General features: G+C 50.3%; 1 protein-coding gene across 7 annotated transcripts in view; it reads left to right on the top strand.

The window, feature by feature from the left end:
- Positions 1 to 23,382, top strand: part of FOXP4 (forkhead box P4) — a 144,333-nt gene that overhangs the window by 78,157 nt on the left and 42,794 nt on the right. For all 7 annotated transcript variants that reach the window (XR_004645366.1, XM_034767355.1, XM_034767356.1 and 4 more), the window contains 2 exons: positions 8,571 to 8,693; positions 11,200 to 11,286. Coding sequence is in view for 6 of the 7 variants with exons in the window: in XM_034767355.1 (XP_034623246.1) it covers positions 8,571 to 8,693; positions 11,200 to 11,286 (210 nt within the window). In the remaining variant the exon portion in view is untranslated. The remainder of the gene's footprint in view (positions 1 to 8,570; positions 8,694 to 11,199; positions 11,287 to 23,382) is intronic.

Here is a 23,382-nt window from a genome sequence, read left to right as displayed (position 1 = left end):
GAGGAGGAGGGAGCGGGCAGGGGAGAGAGAGAGAAGGGGGCGGCCAGGGTTACAGCAGGGCGCTGCCACACGGTCCCTCCCGCTGCGCTGCCGCGAAAGCTCCGCTCTGGTCGGCGGGGAGGGAAGGAAGAGGACTGCCCTGCAGGGCGCTCTGGTTGTCCGCGCCGCCGCCCCCTACAGGGCGGCCGGAGCGGAACAAGAACAACAACAACAACAAAAGCGGTCATGCCACCCTAGGATTGGGCATAATGCCGCCTCCAACAATCTGCCGCCCCAAGCACGGTGCCTGGAGCCGGCCCTGGTGGCAAGCAGGACAGTTGTTAAGTTTGAGCAGCTGGGGATCCAACTAGACCCCTGAGTCAGGAACTGGTTGCGAACGATGCGGGGTGGAGAGGGTGAAATAACCTCCGCCAATGCTTCTGTTTGCTTCTCCTCACGCACCGTGATCTGAGGATTGAGGCTTAGGCCCTGCGTTCTCGTGCATGCCCCAATCTCGCCCAGACCTTGGCCTCATTCTCCGGCACAGAGAGAGCTGGGCGTCCCCAGCGAATTTAAAATCCTTCATGTCTCTTCACTGACTTTCCCAACGGCCTCACGGACACGTTGGCTAAGATTAGATGCCCACGGTGCCCCTCATAAGAGAGTCCTGCATCCGAGCCCTTTTGGGGCCAACTCCACATTGCTTGTCTGCCTCTAGGTTTGACATGAGGATCATTGTTTCCTGGGGAAATCTTGGCTGTGGTGTGAGGTAACCCTGGTTGACGGTCCTGTTGACTTGCCTAGTTTATATTTTTTGTTTGATGCCTCACTTCATCTCTCTGCCTCAGCTCCTCATCTGTCAAATGGGGAGAATATGCCCCCACCTTTCAGAGGTACTGTGACATTTATAAGGTGCTCAGGTACCGCAGTGATGGGGTCATGTAAGTAACCAATAGGACTGGGTGAAACGGTTTGCGATGGACAATTGGGTTTTCAACTCAATTAATACTTTTGTGGACATTTTCCACTTTTCATAGACAATTGTGACTTTTTGTCAATAAACCTCAAACTTCTGGTTTTCACCTGAAAATTTTTGGGGTGGGAGGGGGAAATCTTCATTTTCCAACCAGCTGTAGTACCCGGACCCATGGTGCCCTGAAGGGGCTTGATGTTAGCTAGATAACCTGAGCCAATGGTGCAGCGAGACTGGAACCTGTCCTCCCACATAATGCAAGACCTGGAACGAGAACTCTTCAGCCTCAAATACACATCTTACGGGAACCAAAGCCCAGGTACCTGGCTTGTCTCCTCTCCGCCCCCACTTCTCAAGAAGCCACAAGAACCGTTCCCCATGTCAGCTCGGCGTCGTAGCGCAAAGGGGAAAGCCATTTAAGGCAGACAAAGGTTGTATGAAAATATAATTCTGCTTTTGTTAGCAGCCATCAAACTCTAAAAGGCGCCGCTTTTGTTTTCTTGTAACGTTGTGAAAACCTCATGTCGGATCGAGAGCTGCGGTCCTCACGACTAATCGCTTCTCCTTTGTGTTTTTAGATTATAGGGGCAATTAGTGTTGTCAAAACCTCTGGCAATTCTCTTTGCTCTTGACAGGGTGTCAGTCCGCCGGGCGAGAAATGGAAGGTGTTATAACTCTCCGGTAATTAGAATGCCTCTGATTTGAAAATGCCAGCAAACGTGTATCAAATAGGATGCGCTGCGTGGTGGTTGGGGCGGGGGAAGACGTTTGGATGGGGGATGCAGATGAGCGATTAATTATAGGCTCTCATTCCGAGCATGTTGCCAGCTAATGAATGGCAAAGGGAAATTAGCGTGAGGCTTAGCTCCCCAGGAGCGGGCACCGACCCTGTGCTCTCACTTATCCTGGTGCCGCCACTGCATGGATTTGTCTCTCTAAATCTCCAAGTTTCCACTGTTGGGTGAGAGAATGCCCAACTGGTCAGATCCTCTACCGGGCTAGGGAGAGTGGTGACACCAGCTTATCAAACTGGTCATCTCATCTAATTCCTAGAGGAACATATTGAGGCCCCCTCAGTGATACGTTTTGGTCTTGTGACCAGTGTTTGCAGATGTCCCAATGGCGGGAGGACTGTGCAGCTATTTGCAGGGACTAATTTAGCACTTACTATTTCTGTGTGTGTGTTACCGTAGCACCTAGAAGCCCAATTCATGGCCCAGGACCCTGCTCTGCTAGGTGCTGTACAGTCACAGAACCAAAAGGCAGTCCCTGCCCCCGCAGTGCTTGCACTTTTCCTCCCAGAGCGAGGAGGGCAAGCAGTCGGGCTTCTGCCCGGGTGAAGCGCTCCTGTGGCCTTGATTTCCTTGGCTGACTTTCATCCAAGATGCCTCAGTTGCAGCCTCTGGGTGAGCATGCAACAATTAATAAATAACTTTACAAGAAGTCAGCTGAGAGAGAGAGATCTGAAATGACAAATGAAACTCGGCCCACCCGGGACACTTCCCTCTAGCAAAAAGTCTGAGTAAATAGATAAGCCTTGCAACCTTTCTCAAAGGTCAGCAAACTCCGGCTCAGTTGGACCAATAGGGTGGAAGGGGAGCAAATTCCATGGAGGGTAGCCCCCTCCGTGAGCTCTGCTACCCCTGGCTCCGCCCAGCTGCTGAAATGAGCTTTAAGGGAAGAAGCAGGTCTCTTAAGTAGGTGGGGTCCATATTGTGGAGATCAGGCATGAACGGGGACTCTTGGGTTCTGTTTCTAGCTCTGGGAAGAAGTGTGCTGAAGTGATTAGAGCTGGGAGCCAGGACTCCTGGGTTCTGTTCTCAGCTGTGCCGCGAAGTGACCATAAGCAAGTTGCTTCACCTCTGCGTGTCTGTCAAATGGGGCTAGTAGTTATCTGCCTCTGAGACACTTGATTGCAGACAGCTCTGCCAATACCTTCAGATATACCTGGAAACACATAACAGGTCACCTGTTGCATAAAAGAAGCACAGGTTGCTGTGAATAATCAAGCCACCTTGCTCTCCAAACTCCAACCCTTCCTACTTTACGCGTCGGTTGTTCTTTGCAGCACCCTGGCAGCACAAATCCTAATGAACACATGTCCGGCCCTGTTTGAAAAGGGGGGTGGGGGGAGGGCGCACATCAAATACCCTCAGCCGCAGTCCCTGGAAGAGTTAGGCTCCCATCAGGCCCCGGTTGGAGCCGCTCCCTTTGTGGTGGGGAGGGGGTTATAGTCTGCGGTTGACATGGCCTCGGGCAAGTTAAAAGGACTTGCGGGGGGCGGGGGGGAGGCCTCATTCACTCACAGGTTTAAAAAGTGTAAATGGAGGGTTTTGAGGCCAAGCGCCTCCTACAGACGAGAATAGGTTACTGCAGCTCACTCCCAGGAAGGTTGCTAGAAATGCCTAACAGTGCTGGGCGTGAGCAGCTACTTAGCGGTCAGGGGCCCGTGCTTTATTTCAGCTGCTCCCTGCCTGGCTCAATCTCCCCCTACAAGGCTGGGACCAAAGTAGGAGGTAACTCACCACCACCTGGAACTGAGATCTCCTCTCCCTATGCCCCACATGTGCTCTGCCTCCAGCAGGACCAGAGAGCGAGGAAAATCTTCTGCCCGATTTTCCCCTCCTGGTAACCCGGCCCTCAGCTATCGCAGGGTCACTTTGGCTAAGACCAATCTAGCATGGAGCCTCCTTGGAGAGGCAGGCTTCCCTGTTCTGGCCAGCCGAGGTTACCTGCTTTCATGGTTGGAGGGCATCGAGGAGAGTTGGTTTAGGTGGAAGAGATTTTCTGCAGATGTCCAGGGAGGGTTCGTGCTGAATGCATTTCCACTTAGAGGCGAACATTGCAAGGTTAACATGGAATGTACAATAGCTTTACATTCCATTCCCAGGTGCTGACTACAGCTCACCCCCCTGGGCCAGCATTGCAGGTTCAAACCCCTGGAAACTATTCTGGGGTGATGTCTGCCCTCTGCCTGGATATGGGGGTGGGCAATAGGGGGCTCTGAAATTTTCAGGATCCCCCCCCATTTTTTCTGGCTCTTAACTTGTCTGGGGCGAAACTAGTTTCCAGAGCAAATGCCCAGGACTTGACATCCAGCATTATCCCAAATCACAGGGGGCGTTCTAATATAACAGAAGTCCTCTTGGCCAGCTCTCCTAGCCCACCCGGTCCTTGGCATGGTAATTATGGGTTACTAATGTCAGCTGTAAATAATGGTTGGATAGAGATGATTGATACGTTCCTCATGTCTCTGCAAAGCCTGATAACTTCTCCACGGTCTGATTTTTAGAAGTATTTTGGCTACCGGTGTCCCCTTCCTTTGGGAGGAGGGATAGCTCAGTGGTTTGAGCATTGGCCTGTTAAACCCAGGGTTATGATTTCAATCCTTGAGGGAGCCACTTAGGGATCTGGGGCAAAAATCAGTACTTGGTCCTGCTAGTGAAGGCAGGGGGCTGGACTCAATGAGCTTTCAAGGTCCCTTCCAGTTCTATGAGATAGGTATATCTCTATATATTATTAAATATTATTCCCTCCCCCTTTTTCTTTCTAGTTCTCTCTCACTCCCTCCTTTAAGTTTAGATCAGTGCCTTGAGAAGGGGCGCAGCACCCAGCACCTGTGCTGTGAAGCCCTGTGCCCAGCTCAGGTGCCTGCCATGAGTGAGATTAATTAGGACTGTGGTCCGTGGAGCATTTAAGTGTGGCGTATGGAGAGCTGGTTGGCCCATATGATGCTGACTCTTCCTCCTCCTTTCTTAGTGGCTAAATCAGATTAAAGGAAACTTTAAAAAGATCACCAGTGGGGAGGGTGGGGGAACTGCATGGCAGCCAGTGGGGAGGGGAGAAGGTCCATGAGAGAGCCTCTCAAGATGTGGGGCCCATACTCCGAATAAGGCCCTGTGTAAATCACAATTTCCGTGAAATTAGCCCAATTCCGTGCTGCGCACGGAGCCCCAATCCCTGCTTTGGGCTGTGCTAAGCCAGGACAGCTAGCACTGGGTGGTGAGAGACACACCCCCTCGGATAAGCATGGCTAGCCACCGTCCCCTGTCCCCCTTCCCCCCAACCCCGTTGGGATGGGGTCAGCCCACGAACCCCCCCCCAGGAGCAGGCCCGAGTGCTGGAAAAGTCGCAGCAGTTCAAGGAGGGACTCGGCAGCCGTACATATCCCATGAAACTCAAAGAATTTGAAGCTGCTTATGACACGTAGCCTGTGAGCTAGAGTCCCAGTGGACTTTGCTGCTGGGAGGGGCTGCTGGCCAAACACTTGACACTCAGGAACTGCAATCTGTTCTGCGCAGGCGCTTGCAGTGGTATCGGAGCACCTGCTCCACTTCCCCCGCGCCCGCCACACACATGCCAGTTACCCGTGGACATCAGGTTGGACAGGAAAGCCACTTTTCCCTTCTGCCTCCACATCAGACCCCGAGCCGCTCGGCTCAGGCAACCCCCAAGGGGGGTGCGCTCACTGAGGGTTGGTCACGAGCTTCTTCCGACCCACTTCCAAGCTCCTGTGAGTGACGACGACCCAGTTTGGGAGCCGCAGCTGCTCTATTTCGGTCGTTTTGGAGCCCGCGCGGACGGCGGTATCCAGGACTGGCATCTCTTGATACCTTTCATGTTGGGATCTGCTGCTCAATCCTTTGCCCTTGTTCCCACCTCCTCCTGGCTTATCACCAGTAAAAACTTCTGCTCACCTGGGATCAGCGCCCCCCGCTCCGCCCCCCGCTGCAGCAGGCTCTCTGACCCGGCCTGCTTCCAACCACTTCCAACAGCTGCTAGAACCAGTTTGGAAGGTGAAGAGGTGACATTTGATTGACAAGCCCAAATGCCTCCCCTTCCTCCCCTTTCTTCTGGGGCCCCGAGCTTGTTAGGTGTGTTTTAGAAGAGAATTTAAGCAATGAAGGGAAGGGGAAGGCGGGGCTAGGGGTAGTGGAAACGGGCACTAAACTCGCCCTAGAGCTGTTGCAAAAGATATGGGTTGTGGGTCCCCCCTCTCCCCCACCCAGTTGTTGCCAGTACCTTCCCCGCATGCTGCAGTTCAAAGGGTGAGGAAGAGAAGGTCCTGGCTGGAGGGCTGGGTTGTGGGCCCGAAAATGGGATGTTGGGATTCAACACCTGAGCAGTTGACAGCAGTTCACCTGGAAAGGGCCACGGACATCCTGGGCCTCCCTCCCCATTTCTCAGTCATCCTGTCCTCAGATGACCCTGCAAGCAGCCCCCTGCCTTGGTTTCCCTCTTCTGGGCACTTGCAGTTCCCCTCTGCCAGGGGCTAATCACCTGCCTTCAGTCTCCACTGTATGTGATAAGGCAACCCCCACTTCGACTGCCCTCCAGCTGTGGCATTACAAGCATGCTTGCCTTGGTTTCTCCTTTCTTCCAGAGACCCTGGGAACTCCACACAAGCCCTTTTCGGGAGTAATTTATTATAAGAAATCCCACAACCATAATCCAGATTTCCCCAGCACTGACCAAACAGTACATTTACTCATTCTCAACTCCCAACCATCCATCGGGAGGCCAGATACAGCTCCAGCATCTCTCACTATTCCCCAGCTCTCTGGTACAGCTCCAGTGTCTCTCACCATGCCTCACCCTAACCCCTCTAGCTGGGGTGCTTCTCTGCCCTGTTATATTCTCAGGCCTAGCTCCAGCTCTCCCCTGGAGACATGGGTGGGTTCACCCCTCCACCATTCCCCAGCCTTTAGCCCTCCTTGGCCTCTGGCTTCAGCTTTTTGAGTGAAGGATCCACTAGGCTCTATTGCTTTCAGCCCTCTCTGACAGCAGCTCTCTGGGCTGGGGAAGTTTGTAGGGGACCCTCCCCCCCCGCCTGCCTTCTGCTTTCACCAGCCTGATCTGGCTCCCCTGCTCACTAGAGAGCTCTCCGCATGCTCTCCTGCAAGGGCACCCCTTCCCTGAAGCTCACAGCCAGGGCCGGCTCCAGGGTTTTGGCCGCCCCAAGCGGCGCAAAAAAAATAAATAAATAAAAAGCCGTGATCACAATTGTGATTGCGATCTGCGGCAGAAATTCGGCGGGAGGTCCTTCGCTCCGAGCGGGAGGGAGGGACCGTCCGCCAAATTGCCGCCGAATAGTTGGATGTGCCGCCCCTCTCCGGAGTGGCCGCCCCAAGCACCTGCTTGGCAAGCTGGTGCCTGGAGCCGGCCCTGCTCACAGCCCAGCTCTGCTCTTCTTTTGAGCTCGCTCGTGCTCTCTGTGGACTCTGGGTTCTGGACTCTCCTTCAGGGAACCCCAGTTGCCTGCCTGAGGACTGTGAACTCTGTTGCTTTTGGGCCGTCTCATTTGTAACGCTCAGGGCAGCCTTGCCCTCCTCATGACACCAAACTAGGGCACACCTGGAAGAGAACAGCGGGGCCCAATTTCATCGAAGGGGCCAGCTGCCCTGTTACACTTCCCCAAATTGAGGCAGATGGAAAGCACACCAGCCCAGCTGGTCCATGCCCAGAATGGGGCAGGGTGGGGAGCTTTAGTTGACCCCAGGGAGGGGCAAAATGGCACCTGCAATCGCCTAAAATAAGATTTGGGCAAGGCTCTGAGTCCCCACAACTTCCTTTGGCTGGATGAGAGTTGTAGCTCCCAGAAGGTGCTCAGAATCTCACAGGATCGCGCCCACTGTGTGCGCCACATTTTCTCCAAATCGTACACCTTGCAGCTCAAGAATCTCTGCCCCCACCTTCCCAATGCATAGCAGCAGTGGGTTAGAGAAGTTCTGGCTACCGGTTCTTAGTAAAAAGTGCCATGAGGACCCTAAAGATGGGTAAACCTCTGACCCCACCCCTCTCTCCCGTGGCTTTTGAGATTCAGATAAAATGGAGTCCGGATCCAAACCAGACAGGGTTTTGCTTTTGCAAAACCCAAACCTCTGCTGATTCGAGGGCCTGATTTTAAAGATACAGAGCATCGATTTCCCCCCCCCCCTTTTACAATTGGATTTATGGGTGTGCAGTGCCTCTGAAAATCGAGCCCTTAGGCAATGACATCAGTGCTTGCAATTTTATCTGGCGATTCATGACGTTTGCTTAACACCTTGGCTCCTGGAATCCTGTGATTACGTGAGAATCTCTACTTTCATTTAAAATGCAAGTAAGATTGTAGCCTTCATGACTGTGGAGGAAAGCTTGAAAACATGACCCCCTTAAAGGCTCAAAACCAAGAAGGGAAATACCCCTTCCCCAAGGAAAAAAAAACCCTATATATTAAAAATCTCATTGCTCTTTTGGGCCTAACTCATGGCCTTTGAATGCTTGGTCTTGGCGATGCTGGCTACATTTTCAAATCCTCTCTGCTAGGTCTGGGACCCAAACCAGTTTTTGAGGGGTTTTGGAGCTGGGCTTAGCAGCCCTATATTGAGGGAGCATCATTCAGGGAACCCAGTGTCTGATTTGACTTCAAAGTGGGTAGGACATTCCTAAAGCAGCCCCGGCCCAGCCTACCAAGGCTGGAATTTGGGGGAGGGTTTTTAAGGGCCTGAGTTGGAGGGGAAACTCTGTTTCAGCCTTAACGAGGGAACGCCGGAGCTTGTAGCTGTAGGCGAGAACTTCTTCCTGCGAACTCAGCGTGGGGTTGTGTTTAACGCGCTCTCGCTCTCTGTCTCCGCAGGTCCCCGTGTCTGTCGCTATGATGTCGCCTCAGATGATCACGCCACAGCAGATGCAGCAGATCCTGTCTCCTCCCCAGCTCCAAGCTCTGCTGCAGCAGCAGCAGGCGATCATGCTGCAACAGGTAGGGCCAGCCGAGGCCTCCCTTCCTCCATGTACCCTACGAGGCCGGCTCACTGAGCTCTGCACCCTCCTAAAACATAAAAATAATAAATAAAGAATCCTTGCCCCATGGATGCAAATAGAGTCAGCACCGGCCTGCACTCCACCCCATTCTCTCCAGTGACATTGGCCTCTGTGTCGGGTGAGGATGGACCCCCTCTAAGACAGTCATGCAAGCAGCCTGGCCCTTTCCCTCTCTACGGCTGTCTCCAGTCCCCCATCTTGCTTGCCCTAGGGATCCCAACCACGTTGGCACCATGGAATGGGAAGAATTTTAATTTATCAATAATCCCACTGCAGCTGGATTCTACTGCAGCGTCAAAATCCCCTACAACAGTGTCTACATTAAAACCCGTTCAGGATTTGGTTTTCAGTGGGGAGAGGCCTGAGCCAAAGCCTGATGGGCGGGACCATTTGGATCTGGGGTCAAGCTTCGTGGCTCGCCCTTGTCTCTCTAGTGGGCCCCAAGCCTCAAGCTCGACTCTGGACTCTCCCTGAGTTGGGGCAGGTGTTTGGATCCAGACCCAGACTTAGCAGCTCGGGTTCGTTCCTTGGAGCTGAGCTTTCTCTGCATTCCAGAACACACACACACACACACACACACACCACTCACTCACTCACTCGCTCTCTGCAAAAAGAGCGGTGGAGGGAAAGAACTCCAAAACACAAGGACGTGGGTAAACATCTCCAGCTGGGGGGAAGGAGGGGGAGTAGGAGAGAAATCCCACAAGCATCTTCCACACCCTTCTCTTGCCTTCTGTACCTGTTTACTCCAAACACGCTGATAAGGATTCAAGGTTGGCCCCAGGGAAAGAACAAAGGGTAAACACTAACCTGGGTGGAGTCCTTCTTGGAGCCTCTTTGGAGCCGGATAAAGAAACATGTTTGACTGCAAATTAAACAACCCAGGCCAGAATAGCTTGCATTCTCCACCAGAAGAAAACCAAACATCACACCTCTCACCTCTTGACCCAATGTTCTCGGAACCCTGTTCAACCGAGTTATAGAGACCTGGTTTTGATTGGCTTTCGGGTAAACAGCTTGGCTTTCCAAACCTGTTCCGCAGACAGAAAAAGCAAAGTTGCTGCTGTCAATTCCTGAGCTGATAAAGGTTTCCCAGCATTCAGCAGAAGCCAAGGGTTTCCCGGCTTTGTGGATGCTTCTTTGTGGCTTTTATGGAAAACAAATCCATCGGGAACAGTTTATTTGGAGACGGGAGTGGGAGGAGGAGGGAATCTTAGAGCTGGAATTTACCTCTGCCTGAAAATCCAAAATATGGAACAAAAGCACCTTTTATCAGATGATCTTAAAGTGCATTACAAGCATTAATTAAGCTTCCTGTGTAGTTGTTGTTGTCCCCATTTTACAGATGGGTAAACTGAGCGGAAGTGGCTTTCTGGGGATAGAACCCACGTGTCCTGGCTCCTAGTCTCCTGCCCCAACTGCTGCTAGACCACAGCTCCTTCCAAAGTGAGAACAGCCAGTCTAATCTGGAGGAAGAAAAGCAGCGTGCAATAGAAATATTACTCAGAAAGGCTAGGAGTGCATTCTCGAGGCTTATACAAGCCAGAAGAAAGGGGGAAGAGACTTTCCTGTAGCACCCTTCCATCATCACCATAGTATTTCAGCCTCTCTGCCCTAACGCTAGCCATTATGAGTGAGTCACCTTTACTCATGGTGCTGTTTGTTCTGGGAACACGTCTCATTCTCATTGATAGGCTGTTTTAATTTGACTGCTGCTGGGGCCTGCGCGTCAATCTCAGCCACACCCTTTGGCAAAGCATCGTGTGGGGCTTAGAGGGGGGGAGGGTACTTCTGCTGGCTAGAGCAGAAGGTTGGGAGTCAGGACTCCTGGGTTCCATTCCCTACAGTATCACGAGCTCACGGTGAGACCTTGATGAAGTCAGTCCACCTCCTCACACCTCACTTCCCCCCTCTAAAACGCAGATCACTAATTGCTGATACCTACGATAATACTGAATTAAGTACATGTTTGTCGCTGCACCTAGCAAAATGGGGCCCTGACCTGGTTGAGGCTTCTAGGCCGTACCCTAATACAAATGATGATTAATAATAAGCAAGGCTTAATTAGTATATGTAAAGGGCTTTGAGAGCTTCAAGTGAAAGACACTTGAGAAGGAGTATTATTTATTTATTTATTTATTTATTGTGAATTTTAATTATCCCAGGGAGTCAAAATCTTGATTGTGGGTCTCACGTCTACCGTGGAGTTGGGCAAAGAGCATCAGACTGCCAGTGCTGTCGTTAAATAGCTGAAATGTTCTTTCACCTGACTTTAGGAGCTGGGTATTTAAGCAAACCAACAAACATCGTGAGCCTGGCAGTAACATGGCCAGAGTTGGCAGCCTTGTGCTAAGCCCAGTTTAAGAACCTAAGTGGTTAGGCCTGGGCAGGATCTTCCGGCTGCCTCCCTGACGTGTGCTGCTTTCTGCTCTCCCTCCCCTCAGCTGCAGGAATACTACAAGAAGCAACAGGAGCAGCTTCACCTGCAGCTATTGACACAGCAGCAAGCCGGAAAGCAGCAACCCAAAGAGGTGAGCTCGCCCATACAGGTTCGGGGCACAGACGCAGGCACAGATCGGAACTGCTGCAAGCCAAAGGGGAGGGAAAAGGCGTGGCGTGTGTAAATCTTAGGGTAGCCCGCTGGCAGGCATGTCGGTGGAGGGAGGGGCCCAGGGGATAGGGGCATATGGTTATGGAGGTGGAGTGGATAAATGAGGTGCTATGGGGCTGGGGGGGGGGGGCAGCTGGACCTAAGCCACCTGGGACACCTTTTCTTGTGGTTACCCCTATCATAAAATTCCACATCATATGCGTAACCCTGTAGCTCACAGTGCATCATTACTGGATGATGCATCTATAAAACATGCCTGGAGTGTGGGAGGTGATGAGGTCACTTGGGTGTGAGAGCAGTGGTGTCCATATGCCGTGTCCAACATAGGAACGTCTCTCCCTCGGGGAGCTCTCCGTACAGTCCGACCCACAGTCCATGTCATGCCGGAGGCTTCTGTGCAAGTGGAATATGTTGGAGGGCCGGCAGCATTGTGCTTCCGCCCCTTCATCCAGAAGGGATCTTATCAAGAAGAGGAGAGGAAAAATCTTTTCTTTTCCCCTCTCCCCCGTGAGTCCCTAAGAGCCAAGAGCTGAACCGCTGGAGTTGGCGACCATGAGCCATTTTCTCTGACTAATATTAGCTTGAGATAGAGAGGGAGAGTTGGAAATACAAGGCACCAGAGAGAGGCTGAAATTCAGTGTGTTTGCGAGATGCCCCATCCAACAGGACTCTTGAGCTGTGCCTGCACTTCACCTTGAGTGTTAGCAGCGCTCGCGCGTCAGCCATTTGACGAGCACCACTGCGCTCAGGTGAGGAGTTTGTGTGCGGCCAGACCTCAAGAGGAACACTTGAGTGAAAGGTGCACTGAAGACCAGGGCCTGGATGGGGTGGAGGTGACATTTGGAGGATGTGACACCCTAGCCTGGGTTAAGACTGTAGTAGTAATAGAATACTCTTGTATTCCTGGCCCCCGTGGAGGCGGAAAGTGCTGGGTATCTGGCATGGGAAGCCTGTTTTCCTGACATCCCCTGCCCAGTTTTGCAGTTTCGGATTAGTTGGGCTCACTGGGGAGCTTATTATTGAATCTCTTTTGAGATTTCATCCATGGCTAGTGACTGTCTCTCCATTTCCTATCTTCTTCTGCGTAGTGGTTCTGGTCCATGTGTAAGGGACCAGAAGCATGCAGTGGGTGAGGTCGCAGCAGCTATGGGTCCCCCTGATCTGGGACACAAGCTCGCACAGGAAACCACCTTTTCCAGCTCTTGTTGGAACTCTTCCATGTCTGTGGGGTGGGGTGGGACACGTGTTTTGTTCCTTGATTGTGGCTGCCCACTTAAGTAGCCTTGTTAAGGCTTATCTAGACAAGGGGGAATATGCACTGGTATTCTCTACTACCTCTAATGTGCTGTAATGCAAAGGGAGGCAGTGTGGTCTAGTGAATAGGGCAGTGGATTGTGCCTGAAATGACCTGGGTTCTATTCCTACTCTCTGCCTGCTGAGTGACCTTGGGTGAATCACTTCACCTCTTTCTCTCTCTCTCTCTCTCTCTTTCCCCACCTGTAAAATGAGCATAAGGCCTCTCTTTTGTATAGCGCTTGGAGATCTGCAGATGACAAACACAGTGTAAAAACTTGGTAGGTATTATTAATACAGGCACGCTGCACTACTGAAAAATGGATCTTGCACTGGTGTGGTTAAAACCCAATAAGTTAGCAGGGGAAATCGCATCAGTACAGCACATCTACACTGGGCATTTGCACCAATATTACAGTGCCATTGCAAAAACCAAACAAAATACCCAGTACAGACGACGCTTTGAACTTGTAATGTTTTGATGATAGATGTGGTTTCCACAGAGCACCTGCTGTTTCATCACCCACCTCTTGTGAGTACTGGTACATCTAAACTGGAAGGGGAAAAGAAAAAAACCAGGTCCACAGCAGTGAGTTTCAGAGCCCAGATCAGCTGACTTGGGCTCATGGGGCTTGCATTACAGGGCTAAGAATAGCAGTGTAGACATTCCCACTTGGGCTGCAGCTCAGGCTCTGAGACCCGGCGAGAGGGTTGGTATCAGAGCCTGAGCTGGAACATCTGCACTTCTATTTTTAGCCCCGTAGCCAAGTTCCCCAAGCCAGAGTTGGTTGACCCGAGCTTTGAAACTCTCTGCCCCGGGGAGTGGGTGTGTTGGCAGTGTAGACGTACCCTAAGAGACAAAGGGCCCTTCAACACCCGCATATCCCTTCTCTCCTAAACTAGGTCATCCTTCCTAATTCTGGATCCCTGCTGTAATTGAGGTTCACAAGGACCTGGACATTATTAACCAGGATTGTTAAGGAATATTGAGTCAATCTTTAACCAAAGGGTAAAACTGAATTGATCAAACCTCTGTGTAAATCTGGATATGAGAATATATATACATAAATATGTTTTTGTTCTGATAACTTTTGGAATGAATCAATTTTTATGGCTTTTTTTTTTTCCTTAAAACTCCCAGAGAACTTTTTTCCCAGTTTCCTTAAACTATTAAAAAATGGATTTCCGAAACTGACGTTTTTCAATTTGTGAAATCAAGTTTTCATTTTTCAATTTTTGGGGGAGGGGAAAACCTACCACATGACTTCAGCTGACCCATCGAAAATGGCATTTGGAAAAGAAAAACGTTAAATAACACTCAACCGTCAAATAACGGAAAATGAGATAAACATCAAAAACTGTAAATGAAATTTTTTTGCTGAGAAATGGAAAATATCGAGAAAATCAAAGTTTTTGCGCACACACACAATTATTTTCAAAATCAGGCCATTTTGCAGGGAGAAGGGAAATCAAAAAATTTCCACCCGCTCTAAAATTACATCTTGGTTCTATCTGATAAGAAAGCATCTTAAGGTGATTGCAGGATAACTGTGTCACCAGGACCAGTAAGGTCCTGTGTGGGGATAAGAATCCTATTTGTCTTCATTCCTAGAATTCCCCTATCTATCTGGACTCGCTCAATCTACCCCCATCTGGGGTGACAGCAGACTTCAGTTGTCTCATTTACTCCAGTTGATGAGTATGAATGAAGGTTTAATCCATTAAAAGGCCCCTTGTCTCTTCTAGTTTGATGACCCAGTCTCTAAGAGTGGAAGAAGTAGAAAGAGAGCAATGGTCAGAGGCATAAGAAGGTGTCCATGTTAACCTAGTTCCATTGGGCCAAAAGCATCCTCAGAATAATACCCATGGAGGTGATTGCCCTGTTGCCTTCTGTGAAGAGGGCTCTTCACTGTGCATACTTGGTCACACCAGGCACCACTGGCCTACGCAGTGCAATGGTATCCCCTGTAAGCACTAACTCAATGAAAATGGGCAGAGGTCCAGGAAAAGCTGACCTGCCTCTCAGGAAGGTGTTTGGCGACAGCTGGCATGGAACCTGTTTTGGCTGTGATCTTGCTGGAGTTGAAAATTTAGAGCCCCGTGCTCCCGTCTGATTGAAAACCTGCGGGGAAAGACTGATAGCCTGAGAAATCAGCTGGGCACAAGGGCAGTGGAGTTGACACGTGGCCGTGCCGTCTAGTGTCCAACACCAACCTAGATACAAACACCTGTAAGAGACCCAGAGTGGACACCTCACTGGTGAAGATGCAAAGCTTGTCTGCAATCACAACCCCCCACAGATGTGAGATGAAGCCCGCCCCACGCGTTACGTGCAGGTGGTTCTTGTATGCTCAGGAGTCCACTGAAGTGTGAATATTCTCCCCGCTCCGAGATGTCAGCCCATTGTGAGTTAGGCCTTGTCTACACTAGGAGGCTTTTGCCAGTATAGTGACACCGGTATAGTAATAATGGCACAACCCTCTACTGTTAAATCAGTATAAAAATGCTTAGGTTGGTATAGTTTGTCGATCTGTTGTGTCTGTGGGCTTTTACCAGCATAGCTAATCTAGTAACAAATCACACATAGCTATGGCAGGAACATCTGTAAGTGTAGACGAGCCCTTACTTTTGGGGTAACTTCTCCTCGGCACTGTTTGATGTCACATGCCAGGATCTGGCAAATTGCTGGCTTGCTGGAACCATCCGTGGAGTATTGCTATTCTGTTTATTCCTTATATTTCCATTAGTCCCGGTCTCTCATTTCATCTACAGTAGAACCTCAGAGTTCCGAACACCTCGGGAATGAAGGTTGTTCGTTACTCTGAAATGTCGGTAACTCTGAACAAAACGTTATGATTGTTATTTCAAAAGTTTACAGCTGAACATTGGCTGAATACAACTTTGAAACTTTACTATGCAGAAGAAAAATACGGCTTTCCCTTTATTTTTTTTAGGCAAAGTGGAGAATTAAGTTAGTGGTAGGGGTTTATGGTTTGTGCGTCCTATGCAGCTTTGGCATTCTATTCCCAGAAGGCCACTTTGAAAGTCTTCTCAGAATGGCTGAATTGTTAAATGATCTCATGCGTATTCTGCGTGTTTGAGGTTTGTTTCTCTTTAAAAAAAAAAAAAATGAAATAATTTGTCTTTATGTAGTATGGAACAAGGTTTGTTCTGGACTGCTCCCACATTTCTGGGACTGGATGACAAGAGATGGATCACTCGATAAATTGCCCTGTTCCGTTCACTCTCTCTGAAACACCTGGCGCTGGTCACTGGCGAAAGACAGGATACTGAACTAGGTGGACCATTGGTCTGACCCAGCATGGCCATTCTTATTTTCTTACGTTATGTACAAGCCACATCTCCGTTGGCATCTGTGGGGAGCTTTTTGTTGGCCTCCTGCATAGGGGTTGCTTTTGCGCCATCTTTTGGTATGGCAAGGCCATGGGAATATATGCCCCAGAAGTCCCCTTCAGCAGCCCATCCCTGTTCAGCAAAGCACACACTTAACTTTGGGCATCTGCTCAAGTCCCCTTGACTTCAGCGAGACTTAGGGTATGTCTACATAGCCGACGCAGTGCTTTAACGTGGCTGTGTAGTCGCGGCTCCAGCACTGGGGGAGAGCTCTCCCAGCGCTGTAATAAAACCACCTCCGTGAGGGGAATTTCTGCCAGCACTGGGAGCCTGGCTGTTTTTTCACCCCCCTGAGCGAAGAAAGTTTCAGCGCTGTAAGTGGCAGTGTAGACAAGGCCTTAGAAGTGAAACGTGGTTGAGTGATTTACTGAATGAGGCTGTACTTAAGTGGGTGTCTAAATGCTTTGCAGAATTGAGGCCTTAGGGCCTGAGCCAGTGACTGATCAAATCAATGGAAAGACTCCCATTGACTTCAATAGGCTTTGACTCAGGCCCTTAAAGGAGAACTATAGAAATGTAAGGCCGAAAGAGGTCATCTAGTCGATCCCCTTTATTGTTGTAGCATTGACCTACAAGGTGGAGGGGTCAGACTTGATCCAAACTACATCCTGGTGGCTGAAATATCCAGATATGCTCAAGAAACCCAAGAGGCTTAAATCTGCGTTTCTCAGAGCAGCTTTTCCCATTGGCCACAGACATTCTATTGCAATACCTCTACTGAGCTCTGGCAAAGGACTCGCCTAGGCATTTAACTCCGTTTAAAAAGCTGCTTATAGATTATTAATTAATGATCCAACAGGAATCGATGTCTTGTTGTTTTCTAAGGATTCCTTAAAATTAATACTGTTTTTGGGGAGGATTATTCAGTATATGCTAAGTAATCAAAGAGGTGCATGTGTATGGAAAAATACTCTCCTAAACACCATGAAGCCTGCCTGCAAACGCAGCAAAGAGGTTTCCGAAGGGATCCCAATATGGAAAGGAGAATTGCAGCAAGGAAAGGGCTCTGCACCAGTGCCCTGAGTGACCGACAAAAACAAGTTGGCTGGGAAAGGAAGAGCTTTGAAATTAAGGGCAAAGCGGGTGTGTTAGGGATATTTTGAACTGGTCTGAGCACAAAGAATCGCAGCTTGGAAATGGGCCTTGGGACCTGTTTCACGATCAATATATCACCTGGTAATGGTGCAGTTCACTCTTGTGCACAGGTCCAGCACCAGTCTGATGCCTCACTTAACATGGCAGGCACCTGTTGTCTTACAGCTGCGTAAGTTGTGCATAGGCCATGGGGTGGTCCCCTTCTGAATAGAGATCAATTTCACAAAGTGAATCAGGGTGGCGGCCATTAAAAAGTCACCATTTGCCCACAGGAAGCACTTGGTGGTAAACTGTGAACTGTAAACATTGTTTGCCAAAAGGAAGGGGGAATAAATGCATTATCACAAATACCGCCATGTAGTAGCTGTTGGCCGGTGCTGTCTCCTTCATGGCAACCATGGTAGTATTTAATTATGAACCCCACTACAATGTTTGTAAACTGAGCGGCTTCTTTCCCTTCAATTGAGTTCATGGATTAGTGTAGTGTGACTCTAAGTTATCGACTTGTCTTCGGGGATCGGGGGATCAGCAGGTGGGCATCTCTTTCTGCCTGGGTCTTTGTATTGTGTAATGAGGTTCAGAACAGGTAGCAGCCTGCCATGCAGGAGAGTTTCAGATCTCTGCAGGCGGAAAAGTGGAACCAGAGCATAGTTGGAAACCTCCTGAGGAGTGGGGGAAGAACAGGAAAGAGGAGGATGGAGGAGAGCGCAGGAAAGCATGTCGGGACTATATCCTGTCCGGGCGGATGCAGTGATGTACCATATGTATCTCTTCCAGAGGTCACTTGCAGTGACCTGGGGGACAGACCTTGGGAGTTTGAGATTTGAATACAGCAGAGTCTGCTGTCTCAGTTTCCTTGTTTTGTACCAATGGGGTGAGAGCGAGCAGAGAGCGGTGGGTGAGAGCATGAGAGAGACCAGGTGTGCACACTGGAGGAAATCATGAGATGACCCTGTTGTCCAGCTGAGTCAGGAGTTGGGCTGGATGTTCCACCTCTCACATTGAAATAAGACTAAGACGTCTTGTAATGCTGACCCTCTAAGCAAAGCTCTGAGTAGTTTTATTTTCATGGGGTGGGCAATTTATAGCATTCGTATCTTCCGCTTGGTAAGCGCGGGCAAGGCAGAAGTGATGTCCAGGCAGGTGTAATTTTCTTGCCACTGTCTTTTGACGTAAAGCTGCTCTAAACAGAGCCAGGGCAAGGGTAGACCCAGCAGTCCCTATTGTTACAAATTTGGTCCCTTTGTGCTTCCAAAGAACACGGGAGGGAGAGGGGGATTTTTTTTTCTTTTTTAAACGGCGTCGCCTCTCCAGCAGTGGCCCCTGTGTAGTGGCTGATATTGTACAGCTTGGCGGGGCGGGGGGAGGCAGCGCGCAGGGATTGGCTGGCAAGTAACCTAGGCGTCAGATTAATGAAGTGCTCCTGTCAGTCCAGAGTGTCACGCCGAAACTCCTCTTGATGTGCTCATAAATCAAAGTGACGGCGCCTGTTACCCCAGTAGCTGCACCCACTCAGCTGCGTCTAATGTAAACAGAGTGCAGACAAAATGCGTTAAGGAACTCGGACCCCGTTGCTGGGGAGGAGTACGGGGATCACGGGGGCGATGGGGAGGGACAGGATCCTGGATTGTTCCCTACTAGCCCCCCCTTTTCATCTCCCCACCCCCACAACACGAGAGAACGGAGCGCCCCAATGGGCGCTGGTGACTGGCAGAGTGCAGCTCAGGAATTACTTTCTTTGTGTTTGAGATTTTTATCGGTGGGCAGATAAGCTTCATACTTCATTGGTTCTATCAAGAGCGTGCCGCGGATGACCTCTGAAAGTGAAAGTGTCCAGAGAAACCCACAGACTATGGCAGCCGCACATCTTGCAGTGGGGGAGGGAAGGACGCAAGCGGCCAGGCAACACCAGAAGGAAACTTTATTTTCCCTGGCAGAATGTATTACCCGCTCCCTACTGCTGTAAGAGGGAGATGGAGGGATGTAGCTTGCTGGAGGGCAAAAGGGGGGGGGGGTAGAGGGTATAGCTGGGTGTGGGGGGCTATTTTTTTTGTCTGTTTGTTTGTCTTTTGCAGAATTTGTGCTATATATAACATATTTGCAACTAACCCACCTGATTTTTGGGCAGGGGAGGAAGCTGGGCTATTAGAAACCCTACATAAGAACGGCCGTACTGGGTCAGACCAATGGTCCATCCAGCCCAGTATCCTGTCTTCCAAAAATGGCCGATGCCAGGTGCTTCAGAGGGCACAAACAAACATCGAGTGATAAAACCATCCAAGACTCATGAAGCGTTTTGGGGCACATGTGGCCCAAGCACCAGCCAAAGCCCCCATGGGATTATTAATTTTGAATAACATTGAAGCCAGACAAAGCTGATGTGACTTTACACACACGCGCACACACACACACACCCCAAGCTCAGCAGTTTGATGGTTAAATTCGAACCTGGAACTGAGTGTGACTGGCCTAAAAATGGCCATGACACCTCCCCTCCCAAAGGGCAAAGGTTAGTATTTATTCAGTGCAGCTGTGGTTTTTAGAGCAGGAGACTGGGAGGCAGGACTCCTGGGTTCTGTTCCCAGCTCGTACCCCTGATCTCGGGCAAGTCTCTTCTCTGTGTGGCCGTCTGTAAAATGGGTGCGATCCTCCAGTGCCCCACACAGGGCTGTAGAGTCGGAAGTACTTTGAGATCCCCTGCTGACAGGTGCTGCGGAGAGGTGGTCTCGCCCTGCTGATTTTGAGTGTTGAGTTTCTTGCCCATATACATGCCGGAGGCCCGTGGGAGATGGTGCCACAGCTGCTGCTGCCCCAGCCTGGGTTCCTAGGACTCTGGAGCAGGTAGATGGAAAAGATAAAGAGCCCTATTGAGTTATGAGGTGAAAGTGATTTGCCCCGGGGATCCTAATGACTTAATCCGCTCCCAATTTCCTTCTGTTTTACAGCCTGGAAGTTGAGTGAATGAGGCAGTGTTCAGGTGGCCTGATGTAACAGGCAGGAACCTGTGCTTGCCGAAAGGCCCATGGGGAAGGGAGAAAGTAAACTCTGGCTGCCGTTGGTAACAAAGGCAAGGGCTGGGCTCCCCACCCTCCCCTCCAGGTCTGTGTGTGTGCGTCTCACACCCCCGTAAAACTCTTCCCAACGCGAATGACTGTCTGGCAACCACTGAGCGCAACTTCTGCCTCTTTTGGGGCTTTCGGGGATCCGCTCTCCTCGTATCTTTTCCCCACCAAAGTGCTGTGAAGATAGTCTTCCCTGGTCTCCTGGCTAGGAGTCTGTCTCACCCCCAGCATTCCTGGCCTTGCCTTGAAGTACGCGAGCTACCTTAGTGTGCGCTGTCTCCCAGGCACCCAAGAGTTAAATAATAAAAATAAAAAAAATAATAATGGAGATATCCCATCTCCTAGAACTGGAAGGGACCTTGAAAGGTCATTGAGTCCAGCCCCCTGCCTTCACTAGCAGGACCAAGTACTGATTTTGCCCCAGATCCCCAAGTGGCCCCCTCAAGGATTGAACTCACAACCCTGGGTTTAGCAGGCCAATGCTCAAACTACTGAGCTATCCCTCCCCCCGAAATGAAGAAAATGAAGGGTTTTTTCTCCAAAAGGAGATCACTATAGTCTGTGCCTTTGTCACCAAGCGCAGGGAAGCCCCGAGACTTGGGGGATAAAGCCCTGTTGATTTCTCCTTCGGGAACCATCCTGGCCAGGAGATGTGCAAGACGGGGTCTCGTCCGTCTCTGACTCAGTGATTGAGAACCAAAGATCTAAATACCCTACTATTCTTCAAGGAAACCCAAAAGCTCACCTTGCTTTGCAGATGCTAATGATTAACCCTCAGCCCAGCACTGAGGTGAGTCAACATCCTTATCCCAGTTGTAGATGGAGAAACTGAGGCACGGCAAAGTGAGTGACTTGACCAGTGAGAGACAGTGAGTACTGGTGACCGAGTCCAGGGCTTCTGGTTCCCAGCTATGCTGTTTAACCGCCCTCCTGCTTGCAGTCAGAAGCTTCCGGGTTTATCTCAGTCGTGTCCAAAATGATCCAAACCTCTTGCACCTACCTGGGAATTTTCCAGGAAGAGTCTTTCCTCCCAAGATTTACCACGTGTCTCAGCTCCTGGTTAGAAGCTCAGGGTTTAGTTCAGGTTTCGTGGGCAGAGGTTCAGTTTGGATCAGTTCTTCATGCTCAGTATAAGGCAGGGCCGGATGACTGTTTCACAATGGCTCTAAGCTGTGAATCCTCACCCAACCTTATTATAATTATAATTTATTATCAGTATTACCTCGGCGCGTAGGAGCCATAGCCATGGACTGGGGCACCATTGCGCTAGGCGCCTACAAACACAGAACAAAGGCGGTCGAAGCCCCCGAAGAGCTTACAACCTAAGTGAGAACATCGACTGTAAAAAGCTTTTTCCTCGGGCCGCCAACTTGGGGGGGGGGAGGGGGGAGAGGATTGCAAGGTATCTGTGTGTGGACTCAGGTTAGGGGCAGTGCTCGAGTGAACTGTGCAGTGAAGACCAGAGCTTGTGGATTTTTACTTCTCCAGGAGCTCCCTGTCTTGGGTTAATGTGTATCTGAGGTGAGAGAAGATTTCTGGAGCAGCAACTGGAAGTTTCCCAACTTTCTCTGCCCTCAGAGAGGCAAAGCCTACTTAACACCTGACATTGGCCCGCCTGTGTTCTGACAACAGGTCCAAGGAATCCAGAATTCGAAGGGTTATGGCAAAGCCCATGGCTGTGATGTGAGTGGGCAGGTACAGACAGACTCCCTCTCTCCCACCCTGCCACAGATCAGCGGCTGCCCTTTCCCTCCTCCCCTGTTACTTCTCCCCCTCTAGTTACTTTCTTGTCACCTCCCCAGAGATGGCCCCAGCCTAGCAGGGTTATACCAGTTAGAGCCGTGGTTCTCAACCAGCACACCACTGCAGCCCATGTGACATCCTCAGGGCCATACGGGTAGTATATATGTTGTGTGGATGCAGCCCATGTAAACACAGAGAGCTGCCTTTGTGGCCTACAATGGTAATAGGTTGAGAACCACTGAGTTAGTCAGCTGATAGGTGGGTGTCTTATCTGAGCAGTACAGTCTGGGTCTTCCAGGCAGCTGCTTTACCTTTCTGTGTTTGTCTCTGCATCTGCGGGCTGGGAATTGGGGGGCCTGGGTTCCTTCTCCGGGGTGTAAAATTAAAGGGGTGGGGGGACCAAAGACTGGCATTGCACGTGATTAGGGGCTTGGAACACTGCAACCTGAACAGCAGGTATAAAGCGTGTGCTTGCCCACCCTACAGCACAGCTGAACCTTGCCTTTGTTTTGTATCTGTGCAGTACCTAGCACCATGGGATCCTTGGCCAGGACTGGGGCGTCTAGGCACTGCTGCAATACAAATAATAGCATACAGTATTAACAGATGGGATAGAGAAGGGAGATCAGGAACCTCCACTTCCCCCGTCTCATCAGTCAAGAACATGGGAACGTTTGATGCAACTGTGAGGTGGCACCTTCAAAAATTGAGCACAGGGAATACAATTACACACAGAGCCTGTGGAACTCATTGCCACAAGTTAGCCTGGAGGCCCGTGAGCTGAGCAAGATTCAAGAAGAGGTTAAACACTTGTATGAACAGCAAGGCTATCCAGAGTTACAACCGTAAATACTCAAAGAGGAGCGGGGAGAAATCAGTTTAGCAAGGAATACAAACGGTCCTGTTACAGGCCCTAAGCCAACTGTTTGCCCCAGGAGATTAAGTGGACATTTCCTAGAAGCCAAGTTCTTATACGTTATCTTTTACAGCAGTGCGTAGGCACCAGCCAAGAAGGGGGCCCCATTGTGCCAGGTTCTGTACAAATTGTCCAACAACTACCTGACAGCAGGCTTGTGATGCTTAAATAGCTAATTATTTGGTAAAAATAATTATTTCTCTGTAAAATGGGGATGTTATTTACCCACCTTGGCCTCTTTCTAGCCCTGGGAAACACGCTTAGTAACCGTGGTTGTAATATAGGGTTAATGATAACTTTGCCTTCTTTGCAGGAAGCTCAACGGGCTAATGTTTCTAAGGTGTGTGGAGAGCCTCGGCCAGCCACCGAATAGCAGTGCAAAGCAGCGGTAGTGTTTTTTATCCCCCTGTGTGATCCCAATGCACAGGCGTTGGAAATACTCATCGAACAGATGGAGCTGGAGCGCTCCGTTCTCTAAGCAAGCACACACTCT

This window comes from Trachemys scripta, chromosome 4, assembly GCF_013100865.1.
Source record: "Trachemys scripta elegans isolate TJP31775 chromosome 4, CAS_Tse_1.0, whole genome shotgun sequence".
In the NCBI taxonomy this organism is placed as follows: domain Eukaryota; kingdom Metazoa; phylum Chordata; order Testudines; family Emydidae; genus Trachemys; species Trachemys scripta.
The sequence above is the reverse complement of the archived record's forward strand: the minus strand, read 5'-3'. Positions and strand labels throughout refer to the sequence as shown.